The sequence below is a fragment of the Oryzias latipes genome, chromosome 15, assembly GCF_053564925.1.
Source record: "Oryzias latipes strain Hd-rR chromosome 15, Olatipes_Hd-rR_3.1".
Taxonomy (NCBI): Eukaryota; Metazoa; Chordata; class Actinopteri; order Beloniformes; family Adrianichthyidae; genus Oryzias; species Oryzias latipes.
Genome location: NC_136251.1, coordinates 26,472,255 through 26,486,159, shown reverse-complemented (window position 1 = coordinate 26,486,159; position 13,905 = coordinate 26,472,255). Strand labels below are relative to the sequence as shown.

Genomic DNA, 13,905 nt, shown 5'->3' with positions numbered 1-13,905 from the left:
ATAGTTTTGCCTTGTACCTTCAGCCTAGTTACAACTCAAAAAGTATGCTGTAAACATGCTTGACTTGCATTTGGTTTGAAAAAAGATGAAAAAGACTCCTTGAGCTTCATGTGGTTTACTGTGACGGCATTACCTGTGCCATCTGACTAACTACACTCTTTTTGCAAGACGCTGGATCCTGCAGTCTCAGGTGCATGACAGCTTTAACAGTGTTGTGTGTTCCTTTTCCTGATGCAATCCTGTCATATTCTTGCTCTCCTGCACAAACTTTTAACATGCTCATGTTTGTATGATGGTGAGTATACATTTTGTCTTGCTTTGAAATATTTTGTTTTATCAAGTCAAAGCTTGTCAAGTAACTTGACATTTTACATTTTTCTGCAGGGCTTCAAAACGACCCAATGCTTGATGGATGAAGTAACGTGGGCCGCTTTCCCAGAGTCCATCATGACCCCCAACCCCTCTCTGTCTGGGACAAATGACCATATGGACCGTGAAAAAAATGTCATGTACCAGTCTGCACCAAAGCACCCTTCACAGTACGAAGCAGACAAATGCATACAAAGTTTGCACATTTCTTCTGTGTCCCTGTCCGACGTGGCAGCAGCAAGGAAAGGATTTGAATGTGAAGAACTGGTCATTAAGGTCATAGAGATCAGTGAGGAGGCAGATGGTGTGGATGTGTGGTACACAGGAGACACACTGACCCTGGACAAAGCTTTTGAGTGCAGTCTCATTCCCGCTTCTCTGTATGTTGAAATACTCCAGAGACAGAAGATAAATCATGGTTTTGATGAAAACCTTTTTCTTCTTGAAAAGCAGTTGGAACCTTGTGACATTGAAGGAATGATACTAACCTGCCTCAGCAGGCCTAAATCGAATGAACCAGAGAGAAATGTAAAGACTTTAAGGGCTGTAAATGTTGGCCTAAAGGATCAGAAAATCCCATCAAGGCAGCTTTCAGGTCAGATAGGTGTAGGTAGAGAAAAAGATAGAAATGTGTTAGAGGAAAGCTCTCAAGGGGGTGTTAATTTGAGGGTGGATGCAGCTGTTCAGTGTGATTTGATGAGTTGCAGCTGCTGGCTCACTGTTTTGGGACACCAGCAGCAGTTTTTGGGGCTTGTTTTGCCAAAGTCTGATCAAACCATGATCACTTCCCTCCAGCATGATAAACAAATCAATGTGATCAGCAGTGGACTATTGAGTAATCCAGTAAAAATGGCAGCGTTTTATATTCCAGAGTATTCAGAGGTGATGGATTTCACTACTGCTGTTCACAATGGTTTCATCGACGCTCACGCAGCAGAGGTGCTGAAATCTCTTGAGATTCCTGATGAGCTTCCTGATATTAATGACCTTAATGAAAAGTTTTCATCTTGGCTCATACATAAAAACGTATCGGTTGAGGGATGGCAGTGTAGTTCTGAGGGTGCAGAGGTGAGTAAACCCACTCCCACAGAGGTAGAGCAGTTGTTCATTTCACACCTGATGATCAATAGTTACATCGATCTAAAGTCGGCTCAGAGGGTGCTAATCCTCGACAGTCATTTGACTCGAGTGGCTCAGGCTTTTCTTGAAGACTTGAAGCCCACTGGTGTGAAGATGCTTTCACACCTCAACAGAGGAATAGAGAACACTTTTTATTCAGATGATGTTTTTAAGGACAACGTTAACATGACATTTGATGAAAACTCACATCTTTTATTTGAGCCACACAGTTTTTCCTCTGTAAGCACTAAAACCAAAAGGTTTGATGCAAAGCCTTTTACAGCTGACGTGCTGGATAATGGAGGCAGTGTAAATACAATAGAACCCATGGTGCAAGATGAAGGCCAATCAAAAGACAGTTCCAACTGGAATAGCTTAAATTATTCAGAACAGAAAAAATACAAAAATGAATCAGAATTTGAGTTTGAAAACCGTTTCAGCCTTGATGGTCAATCATCTCCAGAGATATCAGGATCTTCAAAATTCTCCATGAAGTCACAATGTGATGTGATTGATTCTGAGTCATCATTTACATCTTCCCTTCAGAAACCGTACTTTAGTAAATCAGTGAGGGTGGATAACAGTCAGACTGAGTTTTTGTCCTTTGATCACCTAAAGGAGAAAGAAAGCCCATCTGATTACTCTGTTCCATCTATGTATGGCCAAAGGGCAGCAGGATGTCCTTCAGACAAAGATCCTGAGGGATATTGTGACTTCACAGAAGCTTTTAACAGGAGAGCAGTGGATGTAAAGTTTGCCCCTGAGCTGGATGAGCCACAGTTAGTTGAAGAAATGTGCATTTTAAAGGCTGAGGAGGAGACAGCATGTGGTCTGAATCGGTCAAACCCAACTAAAATACTACAAAACTTATCTACGTTTCCATGCAATCAAAGTAGTGATCTATTTCCTATTGTATCATCTGAAAACAATAACATTGATCCTCAAAACAGCGTTTATTCCCATGGAAACACCTTTGCATTCACTTCGGAGGGCGGCAGGATATTCTTACCTCATTTTCATAAAGCCGAAAATGTGCAGGAGCCGCCTGAAAGGAAAGTTGCTGTCATGTTCCTTGATTCACCCAAAGAGTACTCAGAGAGTGCAGATATAGACAACGAGAAAAAGTCAGAAACCAGAACAGACCGTGAGCATCACTCTCATCAGCATGAAATGAACTCACCGTCCTCTTGGAGCGAGACACCAGCAGACTGTTGTCCTCAGGCCGTGAATGGTACCTCAATGCTCATAATCAGTGAGGACCTGACAGGAGGAGCTGGCATCAGCGGAACTTTGGTAGACAGTTCTGCTTTGACAGAGTCGGTATTAACCCCTTATGTCTGTTCTGACACACAAAGTCAACACATCACCTCTGCTTTCCCCTCATGCCAGTCAAGCAGCCCCCCCACTGATGATGTTCTCACTGATGGATTGGATGCTGGTCTTTTTGTGGTCCCATCATTCCATAATGATATGTGTGCAAAAAACAATACAGAAACTGACAGAAGTGATGCTCGCTCATCTTTGGATGGAGATCCAGCTAGGAGTGGAGAGTGCTCCTCCTGCTCCTGGGGTTTACATGCAGATGGAGTCATGTCTCCATTAGAGGATTGTAGCAACTATGACATACGCTGTACGGAAAATAGCAATAGAATTGCCTCACCTCAGCAACCGGGGCCTCTTTTGAGAGCCGACTTCATCGTTGAACCAAAGCCTTGCTGTTTTCAGAACGCTCAGATTGAAATTTTAACTCCTCCTCAGCTTCTTTCTTCATCTCAGTCACCAACTGCTCTCAGTAACCTGAATGCAGAAGACATCAGTCACATGCGATGTGATATGACGGATTCAATACAGACTGATGAAGATTTTGTGGGTTCAAACAGTAAAAGAAATTATTCTGAATTTCAGAATGAGAGTCTTTCCCTTCCAAGACAACATGGTGGCACTTGTGAGGTTTTTGGTGATTCTGGGAAGAACTTTGCATCATGGCAGGAGACGAGCAATGATAATGGAAATGCACTGTGCTCTGATCCACCAGACATTTCCTTTAGACATCCAATAACAGAAGAAAATGCAGGGTCTTCCTGCCAGGCAGATTTAAAAAAAGTAGATGAAAGCTTTTCTGACCATTCTCAGGTGGCTGCAAATGTCCTTTCAGAAAGCTGCAATGCATCTACAGGTACCTCCTCAGAATCACATTCTAATTCTTCACAGATAGTTTCAGAGGATTGTAATGAAAATCTACTCAAAGACAGTGTTTTGCATAAGGACAGAGATGATCTAGAGCTTCTTGATTCTCAGAAGAGTAATGCACCTGGTGGTGTTGTGGACAGCAGTTCTTTGTGTCTTTCCTCGGTTATCGAGAGCCAGAACACCTTCGATTCAAACAGCAAAAACAAGGAAAACTCCCAACTTGTGTGTCAGGAGGATGCAGAACATCTGGATGCTCCAAATTTCCAGCAGCGATTCCTGCAGCTTTTCCAGACTGTTTCCTCAGGCCAAGATTTCTCAGTCCTTCAGGAAATGATGGACTCACTGAGCAGTGGCCTGGGAACCAGCTCCATGGAGGAGCGCTGGCACACTTTAGAGAGCATTCAGGAGGAGAGCTTAGAGGAAGAAGAGGAGGCTGCAGAAGAAAAGTCTAGAGCCCATTATGTTGCTGCAACAGTTCACAGAACATCCGCTCATGTTTCTGACTTCTCAGAAAAGGTAAAACAATAAAAGATAGTAACTAAGCCACTCCTGTTCCACAGTTTCAGACAAACTTTTTATTTTCAGTTTACAATCCAGGATTACCTGGAATGTACAGGGAAACTTCAAGATCACGCTGATGCGTTAGAAGATCTAAGGAAAGACCTTTCATCGCAAGAAACTATAAGCAAGAATATGGAAGAACTGCAGATCTATCTAGAAGAATGTCAGGTTAGGGGTTAACAAATTTCTTTTAAATTTCTTCTTTTTTTTTTTTTGCTAAGTAGTTTTTCCTCCAAATATGCCCAGGTCTTGGAGTCTGAACTCTCTAGAGTGGGTGATGTTCTGATAGCAGATGTGGATAAAGCCAAACAGCTCCTAAATTCCGCTGATGAGGATCTTCCCGTTCAAGTTCACAAAGATTTGGCCTTGGCGTATCGGCACTTAGAGCCAAACTTCACTGCTGTCTCACAGATGTGTGCAGAGAAGAAGACGTCCCTCGTTCAAGCAATGGATGAAGGACGGGTCTGTCTCTTCAGATAGTTAAAAAAAATAGTACAATGTAAAAAAAGAGTCTCGTTTTTACTTTATCTTCTGTATTTTCAGGCATACTTAGAATCAGAATACCAAAAACATCGGATTGACCTCAACAACCTCAGAAAATCGATTCAAAGAGCCTCTGATTTGTGGGATGTGAACCTAAAAACATGTGATGAGGACCCACAAAGACATCTGAACCACCAGAACAAGGTTTTATTTTGTTTTCTACATTTCAAGAAAGAATCTAGTAAGGCATACTCAGAACTCTTCCATCTTTTATTCCCAAAGGACACAGAGGAGAAACTTCTCAAAGAAGCCAGGCTTAAGTTGGAGGACGTCACATTTGACATCCAGTGCTTCATTTCTGAAAACGCTCAATTTCTGAGTCCAGCTCAGAGCAGCTACCTCCTTAAGTTCCTCACCAGCACACAGCGGGCACTCAGGGAGCAGACGGAAAGGATCATGGCACAGAGGAGCGCCTTGGATGTCGCGTTGAACACTAAGGATGAAAACCAGGAGGTCTGCCTTGTGTTCATTCTAAAAAGAGCAGGAGTTTGGCAAAACTTCAGGGAGTCTAAAAAAGTCTGTCAGAAATATAAGACAGGGTAGAAACACTAGAGGAAAAATTTGTGTCTAAACAACTAATATGTGGTTTTTTTTTGCACTCTCCCTACTTGGATATAGTGTACATATGCTAGGAAAAAAAAATCAAACATCTTAATTTCATTTATTCAGTCATCTTCTGCCGTGTTATCCCTTTCGGGGTCACAGGGCTGCCGGAGCCTATCTCGGCCGCTTGTGGGCGAAGGCAGGGGATGCCCTGGACAGTTTGCCAGTCTGTCGCAGGGCACATCTTTATTTACTTTATGAAATTAATTGATAAAGTATAGATGTGAATGATGAAAAATCTTTTAGTTGGGAAAGAGTCCCATGCTTATCTATTAAGCTCTTTCATTAAATGTATAAACAAAGTAAAATTATATTGAAAGTAAAAGTGGGTTTGTAACTATTTGGATAAAATCAGTCTAAATTACAAAACTTTTAAACTGAATTAATTGACACCTTCAATTTTGTCGTTAAAATGTGAGTATAGGTGCAAATATTTTTAGAAATGACATACCGGTAATTGCATGTTTTTTGTCTGTGTGATAGCTGCTGCAAACTAACCTTTGTTTTGTGCTGCTTACCCCCTGCAGGCCTCAGGATTCCTCTGAACAGTAGATATCGGACAAAAAGGACTTTCTCAATATAGATGCATAACAGCATGTTTACAGCATACTGAGTTTTAATTTAACAATGCATGTTACTTAAATGTTTTAGAAAAATCTTCAACTGCTATGTTGTTGATTTTACACAATATGTATGAAAATTTAACCAATTTTGTTTGGTTTTAAGTTTTCTTTTTTTTTTGTTTGTTTTTGTCAGTCTTTTTCGGCGAAACACAAGGAGTTTACAGATAAGCTGGAGGACATGTGTGACAGTCTCACGCTGACAGAGAATCGTCTGATTGGCCACAAACAGGAGGCTAAAAGCATTGAGTGCATCCCAGACCTGCAGCAGTACCAGCAGGAGCATCAGGTTTGGCACTAATTCATTTTCTTTACTTAAAATAAAGCTTCCATCAGTCAAGATCCTTTTTTTTTTCTTCAAGGCTCTGCAGAAAGACGTACTGACAAATGCCAGTGCCTTAAACGAGGTAATCAGCAGCTCTAAAAAATATTTGGAGGAGAACCGCAATAAGATGACACCAGATCAGATCGCCATTATTGAGAGCAAGTTGGAAGAGGCTAAAAGCAAAGCCAGCCTCATAAACCAGCAGGCGGAGGAGTCCAAGAAAGACTTGGAAAAAATTGTTACAACAACCATAAAACAGGAGAGCGAAAAGGTTCTTATTACTTTCACCTGCAAAAAATATGTAAAACATTTGAAAGTGATATTATTTGGAACAGTAAATCATTGATCCTGATGTGCGGCCTGTTTGCAGGCTGCAGCTGTGGAACGACTTGAAGAAAATAAGAATAAAATTGAAGGTCTCCTGGACTGGATATCCAACATAGGGAACGAAAACCAGAGCAGTCAGGATCACACTGACCATATAAGTAAAGAGAATGGAAACCTGCCGGAGGAAACATCAGCCAAGGGGCTCATAGACGAGCATGATGATGCCAATGGAAATGCAATGCAGACCTCCGAAACTGATTTAGCTGGAAAGAACAGACGCCAGAACGAGTCAGGCCTGGATCTTGATGACCAGTATAGCAAAATAAAGGTATTATCAAAAAAAAGTACTTTTTTAAAGATTATAAGATTATAATGCTTTAAGTTTAATAAGTTTAAATAAATACCTCAAAGAATGGATCAGAAAAACTGTAGAAACTGAAAAAACTTGGCAACTATTCCAACCCCTACATCTGTTAATTTGATTACAAAAATCCATGTATTTTCAAAATACTGATTTTCTTGTTATTATAAATTTTTAAAGCAGTAATGGATAAAAGTGTGACAATTTTTTTTCCACAGGCACGCCATCAGGAGATTCTGTCCCAGCAGCAGAATCTGATTATGGCCACTCGCTCCACTCAGGCCCTGCTTGACAAACAAGCCAACGTCCTGTCCTCTGAGGAGAAGGAGGCTCTGCAGAAGAACGTTGAGGACCTGCAGGAGCGCTACGAGGCCTCGCTGACTCAGGCAGAACAGCAGATGAAGCAGGTGCAGTGCGTCCAGGAGGAGCTGAAGAAATTCAAGGACGACTGTGAGGAGTTTGAAGGCTGGTTGAGTGAGGCTGATCGAGAGATGGAGGAGCTTGGCGCTCCGTCAGCATCCCTCAATATCCTGACTGATAAGCTCCAGCAACAGAAAAGCTTCTCAGAGGATGTGATTTCCCACAAAGGGGACCTTCGCTTCATCACAATTTCTGGACAGAAAGTGTTGGATGCAGCTAAAGCCTGTGGTTTGGCTGATCCCAACAATCCTCTACTGCACATAGACACTTCAGGGGCGTGCTCTGCTGTCAAGGAAAAACTGGATTCAGCTGCAAATCGATACAAAACTCTTCATTCTCAGGTATTTGTTTTATAGCCGACAAGCAGTTTTTGACTTGGCCACTGGATGGCAGCACTGAAATGCATCTTCTTCAATAGACAGTTTAGGATTCCAATGGTGTTTTATGATTATTTTGTCCATTTTAGTGCAACACGCTTGGCAACAACCTCAGGGAAGTTGTGGACAAATACAAAAAATATGATGACACAAGCACTGACCTTCTGAAGTGGCTCAACAACTCAGAGGATGAGGCAAGAAAGCAGCAATCAGAAGCCATAGCAGCTGACCCACAGATGCTACAGAAGCAGCTTGAGGAGACCAAGGTAAGAAAAAAAGCAGGTTTATATCCATATGTTTGTGGTTAAATGCACAGATTTTAATCTTTAGCTTTTTCCACATTTCAGTGATTCGTTTCCCTTCATTCTGAAAGGCAAAATAATTAAATCTACTCCATGTTTATTCTATTATAAATTATTCTTATCCAAATGTAATCAGCAGACTCATGCAGAACTTGGATTACAACAGCTTTCTATAACCATGACACCATAGATCTGACTTAAAACAAACATGGAAAGAAATCCAGCAAAACTGTTTGAAGCTCTACTTTGAAATTCTCTTCTGCGTGCAAAACATATTGAAATAGGTTATTTTTAGCTTGCACGCTCTAACTTAATGATAAATGAACTGTGTGATAGAGCTGTCTTTGTCAAAGCTTTTGGCCGCAGCTATTTCCAGCATTTTTTTGTAGGGAGGTAGTTACTTACAGTACAGATAAAAAGTAAATGTGAACCAAACAGGAAACACTGTTCCAACAGCTTAGATTACAACTCAGAGCTGAAATCATAGGCCTCTCTGCAAACGAAGTAGACAGTTACAATTTATCTTAATTATTTTATCTGTTCCACAAGTAAAATACATTTTCCTCATGACAAGAGGTCATGCTATTACCTCATTTTCAGCTTTTTGGACTTTTTGTTTGCACATCTTTAGGCTTTGCAAGGTCAGATGATGGGACATCAAACTGCTGTTGAGACGCTACGCAAAACTGCAGAGTCCTTGGTAACATGTGAAGGAAACCTGTTGAGCAATCAAGACGAGATCCAGGAGATAGTAGGTGAGGGAAAATAAAACTCACCATATTCTGTTTACTGAAGGTCTCAGGAAGTTTTGCATCACATGTGATGCTCATCACGGAATTTAAAGGAATTTCTTTGGTGAATTAAATTTAAAATTTATGTAAAAATGTTGCAATTCAAACATCTGTTTATAGAAGACACATCCCATAAAAGTTAGTTGCTGGCATGAAATCATCTGCAACGTTTATGACTTTCTTTTGTGATTAGACAGTAAAAGCATAAAAGGCACAGTTTTTGCTATCTTTTGACATACCCATACCTGTTTAGCAGATGGAGAGATAAATGCATTTATGTTTTTATGTTATCTGTGTTTGCTGCAGACGACATTGTGGAACGCTATGACAACCTCTCCAAGTGTGTGAGTGATCGAAATGAGAAGCTGCACGTTACCTTGACTCGCTCCATGAGTGTGCAGGATGGTTTGCATGAGATGATGGGATGGATGGAGGGAGTCGAGGCCAGTTTGAAAGAGAATGAGTCCATACCCTTGGACTCTGCTGTTCTTGGAGATATTCTCAGTAAAAAAGTGGTGCGATTTCTTTTGTTTATCAAAGTGATTTAAAAAAAACAACAACATTCTCTACAAACTACATTACAAATCTTTTTTTTAAACTTGTTCTAGGCTTTGGAGCAAGATATAGCAGGTCGACAGAGCAGTATCTTAACCATGAAAGAAAAGGTGAGGAAGTTTGCAGAGACGGCTGATCCTTCCTCAGCCGTAGCTCTGCAGTCCAAGATGGACGCCCTCTCGCAGCGCTTCTCTGATGCTTGCGATAAGCACAAACAGAAGATTTCCCAGCTGGAAGAAGTGAAAGAAAAGGTCGAGCAGTTTGAGAACACTGCAGAGAAAGTTCACCACGTTGTAGAGAAGCGTATGAGGGAACTGCATGAAACAGATGGACCGGGGAAAACCTTTAGTGAAATGTCTCAGCTAATGCAGGCAAGTATAATTCAAACAACCTATAATATATACGATCATTTTTATTTTTTAATTACATGTAGCTGTATATTTTGATCTGATTGTAGAGCATTAAAGAAGATATGTCCGGATGTGGAAATGATATGGAGAAGCTGCAGCATTTGTCCAAGGAGTTGTCTGGTTTAAATTCTGATGGAAATAAAACAACACTTCAAAGCAAGTTGGACCATCTCTCTGGCATTTTCAACACTTTCAAGGACACCGCCAAGGAAAAGTAAGTCAGAGGATGAAATATGAATCTTAATTTGCTTGTTTATATTGATTTTATTGTACAGATGAAGGCATGATTTAACCGATTTGGCTGTCTTGTGCAGAGAGGAAGAGCTGTCATCCTGTCAAGACCAGCTGGGAGAGTTCAGATGTGCAGCCACCGAGCTCAACCAGTGGCTGGAAGAGACCAATAAAAAAGTGCCTGCAGTTCTGCCAAGCAGCAGTGAGAAAAACCTGGAAAAGGACCTGCACACGGTTAATGTGAGTTATGGGCCTTATAAAAGGTTTACAGTAGAGACAGTGTTATCCCTGCTCTCCTTCTAACAGAGCTTAAAATGCTGGAACAGAAGTCGCAGATGATGCTTTACACCTTTGACATTTGCTTGAACAGATAGAAGTGTGCATGTTTTAATAGATAGTAGTCCTCCCTAAACTGTCCACCGTCCCAAACTGCTTTCTATTCCTGGGATTAACAGATAAATGGTGAAAGTATTTACAGCACATGAGTAGGAGGAGAGCAGACCGAGTTCTTTCCTCCCAATACATTTCTCAAAGCATCCCCTTCTTAAGAAAACTTTGCATATATTTTAAGAAATCCTTCAAAGCTCATATTCTAAGAGTAATTCCTGTTCCTACATTCACTGTTTTTACGAGATTCTTCCCTCATCAGGGGCTTTTGGAGGAGTGGACATCCAAAGGCCCTGCTGTTCAGGACCTGAACTCGAAAGGATCAGCTCTGTGCAGCCTCATCACTTTTATCACATTCCCCGCTAAGGCTAAGATCCTCAACAAATCAGGTAAACATCCACCGCCACACGGCTTAATCAAGACTGCATCACCACTAACGATCAGTGATTGTAAATAAATCTGCTACCAATGCTCGTGACGTTTTGTCTTGTGTCTTTGCATCAGCTCTTACTAATGGTGGTGACCCAGCAAGTCATATCTACCTAACCAATAAAGGTAACCAAGTGCAGATGTTAATTGTTCGGTGCCAAACATTGCACGTGATGACTTGTGGCAGCACTTTGTTCAGTTTGTAATTTACAATCAATGCAGTTTTCCAAATAACCATGGGAGCATGCTCGGATTATAGTCACATATTTACTGCATGTGCACATTTTCGTTAGACAATGATTAACTAATTGATTGATTTCAATCAGCTTAAAAAAGAAAAAAAAAAAAAACTAAAATAAAAATAAAAATAGAAATATTTAGATAACTATTTTAAGATGTTAATTCATTAATTGATAGTTAAAATAAATAATAAACAATTATGCTGTCATCTTGACATTATAATTGCTCCCAATAATAAATAGATATATTTGCACGTATACATTCAGCACAGCACACACGTCCCATTGAATCCATTAATTATAATTATTGTCATATACATATTCATTAAAATGTTTGTCATATTTTCAAAAATGAAAATATCAGGAATAAAAAAAATAGATACAAAGAAAAGAAAACTTACAGGACCACATTTGAACATATAGAAAAGTTGCAGTAAATGAAATGGAAAACATCATTTCACCCTCTTGACTTAAGGAAACATTGTTTCTGCCTTATAGGTAAAGTAATTTACATAGTTTGCACCTAAAGAAGTATAACATTTCCCCCTTAAAATAATACCAAATAATTGTATTGTTCATTGTTCTTTTTTTACTTTAAGTGTGAAGTTTTCTTTTAAAACAACAACATATTCTTTTATATATTTTTTGTATTTTGTGGCAAATGGACCTTGAATCTGTAATTAAGCTGATTCATTCATTCATTCATTCATTCATTCATTCATTCATTCATTCATTCATTCATTCATTCATTCATTCATTCATTCATTCATTCATTCATTCATTCATTCATTCATTCATATTGATGATGTTGCAGTTACAGTTAAAGCTTGACTAAACCTTTTTTGGGCTGTCCTTAGAGCTGATGGTAATCCAGCAGAACATGACATTTGTCAGCGAAGGATATGCAAAGCTCGGGGAAACTCTGAAGAGCCGAGCTGAGCAGATGAGTAATCTGCTACAGGAGGTCAAAGAGGTCCAAAAGGAGACAGAGGACATGATGACATGGCTGAAGGGCATGAAAAACACGGCAGCGTCCTGGAACGATGCAGCCACCGAAAAAAAATCTGTGAAAACACAGCTTGAGCAGCAGAAGGTACAACACTGGTGTTGCTGACCTAATGGACTATGGATCAAGTTGTGTTCCAAAAGTGCTGTTCTTGCTGACCTTTCTCTTCATTTAATGAAATGCAGATGAAAATGACTGAATTCAACTTAAATCCCTTTTTTTTCTTCAGTCATTTGAAGATGGCATGAAGCAGAAGCAGGAGCAGCTCCTGAAGCTCAGAGAGAGGCTTCTGGGCTTGATTAGCACCCATCCCAACTCCCCTGAGGCAGCAAAATGGAAGCAGATGCTGGCTGAAATAGGTATGCAGTAAGACGTTGGCTTCAGATGGCGCCCAGTTAATTTGATTAACTGAAATTTTACCAAGTATGTTGAAGTCCACTGACCTAAGAAACATGTCGCATGATTAAAGGTTTAACTAAAACATGAAGTTTGTTGTATCCTGTAACAGAATGTAAGCATATCTGAGCGTTGCCTCTTTGCTTCACCATGTTACACATTTGCAATGTTGTCATCTCGCAGTGGGAGAGCAACAAAGTGACAGGAAGCAGAAAGCTGTTGGTGCTGACTAATACAGAATGGTGTGATTGCTCTGCCTGTTGATCAGATACTGCCTGGGCAGAGGTCAATGGCTCTGTGGAAGAGAGGAAGCTGCACCTGGAACAGTCCAACAAAAACCTGGACGTCTTTCAAACAACTGAGAAGCAGCTTTGTCAGTGGCTTTCAGAAAAGGAGCTGATGATGAGTGTGCTTGGACCGCTGTCTGTCGACCCAAACATGCTTAAAATGCAGAAGCAACAAGTTCAGGTTTGTGTCGTCTACAAGGATGTATTGTTAAAGACACACTCCGATCATCTTTTGCTCTATTTTAAACATGTTCCCAGTGGTTCTTGTAGTTATGATTATGCAGCTTTCAGCCCCCCAAAAATTGTTGTTTTCTAGGACAGTTTCTGCAGAGCAGAAACTCTTTTTGAGTATTTGAATAAATACTCATATAAATAACTCATATTTGCCCTTCGGTTTTTACCACAGATCCTGCAGAATGAATTCAAGAGTCGCAAATCTCAATATGAGCAACTTGAGGAAGCAGCTTCAGCCATTTTGAGGTCTTCAGTCGACCAGGAGCCTTCAAGTGGAAAGCTGGTGAAGGAGCAGCTTGCTGCTGTCGCTCAGAAGTGGCAAGGCCTCACGGGTCAGCTGGACCAGCGAGATAGCCTCATTGATCAGGGGGTAGTGAAGACTGGGCAGTTTCAAGAGTTGCTAAAGAGCTTGAGTCACACTGCCAACCAGCTGGAGAATCAGCTTAACAACCATCATGCTAGCAGCACTCAGCCTGATGTTGTGAGGAAACAGCTGGAGGATGCTCAAAACATCTCAGCGCAGCTGAAAGAGGAACTGAAGAAGCTGAAGCAGGCTGAAGCCATCAATGCGGAGCTCTCAGCGATGGTGACTGAGGACTATCTTAAAGCAGACTTGGCCAGGCAGCTGGAAAGTGTCAGCAAGCCTATAAAACAGCTAGAAGACAAAGCAGGTTGGCCTTTCACCTTGGTATAATAATGAATTTTAATTAGTTTTGAGTCAAAACAGCTCCCTATGGTTTTAAATTTCAAAGTGTAGCACTTTACTTTGAGCTGTCAGATTAAAAGCATTTTTAGACTAAGTTTTCCCATTCAAAGAAATCAG

At 40.6% G+C, this 13,905-nt stretch overlaps 1 protein-coding gene across 50 annotated transcripts in view; it reads left to right on the top strand.

The window, feature by feature from the left end:
* dst (dystonin) overlaps nucleotides 1-13,905 on the top strand; it is a 92,187-nt gene that overhangs the window by 46,153 nt on the left and 32,129 nt on the right. For 43 of the 50 annotated variants that reach the window (XM_078932357.1, XM_023963631.2, XM_078932316.1 and 40 more), the window contains 21 exons: nucleotides 385-4,194; nucleotides 4,264-4,407; nucleotides 4,486-4,701; nucleotides 4,783-4,926; nucleotides 5,005-5,235; nucleotides 6,142-6,294; nucleotides 6,368-6,601; nucleotides 6,701-6,985; nucleotides 7,237-7,779; nucleotides 7,905-8,081; nucleotides 8,749-8,872; nucleotides 9,215-9,423; nucleotides 9,517-9,834; nucleotides 9,921-10,087; nucleotides 10,188-10,344; nucleotides 10,754-10,880; nucleotides 10,996-11,046; nucleotides 12,017-12,252; nucleotides 12,395-12,524; nucleotides 12,830-13,029; nucleotides 13,255-13,753. In XM_078932357.1, the coding sequence (XP_078788483.1) occupies nucleotides 385-4,194; nucleotides 4,264-4,407; nucleotides 4,486-4,701; nucleotides 4,783-4,926; nucleotides 5,005-5,235; nucleotides 6,142-6,294; nucleotides 6,368-6,601; nucleotides 6,701-6,985; nucleotides 7,237-7,779; nucleotides 7,905-8,081; nucleotides 8,749-8,872; nucleotides 9,215-9,423; nucleotides 9,517-9,834; nucleotides 9,921-10,087; nucleotides 10,188-10,344; nucleotides 10,754-10,880; nucleotides 10,996-11,046; nucleotides 12,017-12,252; nucleotides 12,395-12,524; nucleotides 12,830-13,029; nucleotides 13,255-13,753 (8,155 nt within the window). The remainder of the gene's footprint in view (nucleotides 1-384; nucleotides 4,195-4,263; nucleotides 4,408-4,485; nucleotides 4,702-4,782; nucleotides 4,927-5,004; nucleotides 5,236-6,141; nucleotides 6,295-6,367; nucleotides 6,602-6,700; nucleotides 6,986-7,236; nucleotides 7,780-7,904; nucleotides 8,082-8,748; nucleotides 8,873-9,214; nucleotides 9,424-9,516; nucleotides 9,835-9,920; nucleotides 10,088-10,187; nucleotides 10,345-10,753; nucleotides 10,881-10,995; nucleotides 11,047-12,016; nucleotides 12,253-12,394; nucleotides 12,525-12,829; nucleotides 13,030-13,254; nucleotides 13,754-13,905) is intronic. The other 7 variants (XM_078932350.1, XM_023963636.2, XM_078932352.1 and 4 more) reach the window with 2 other exon arrangements.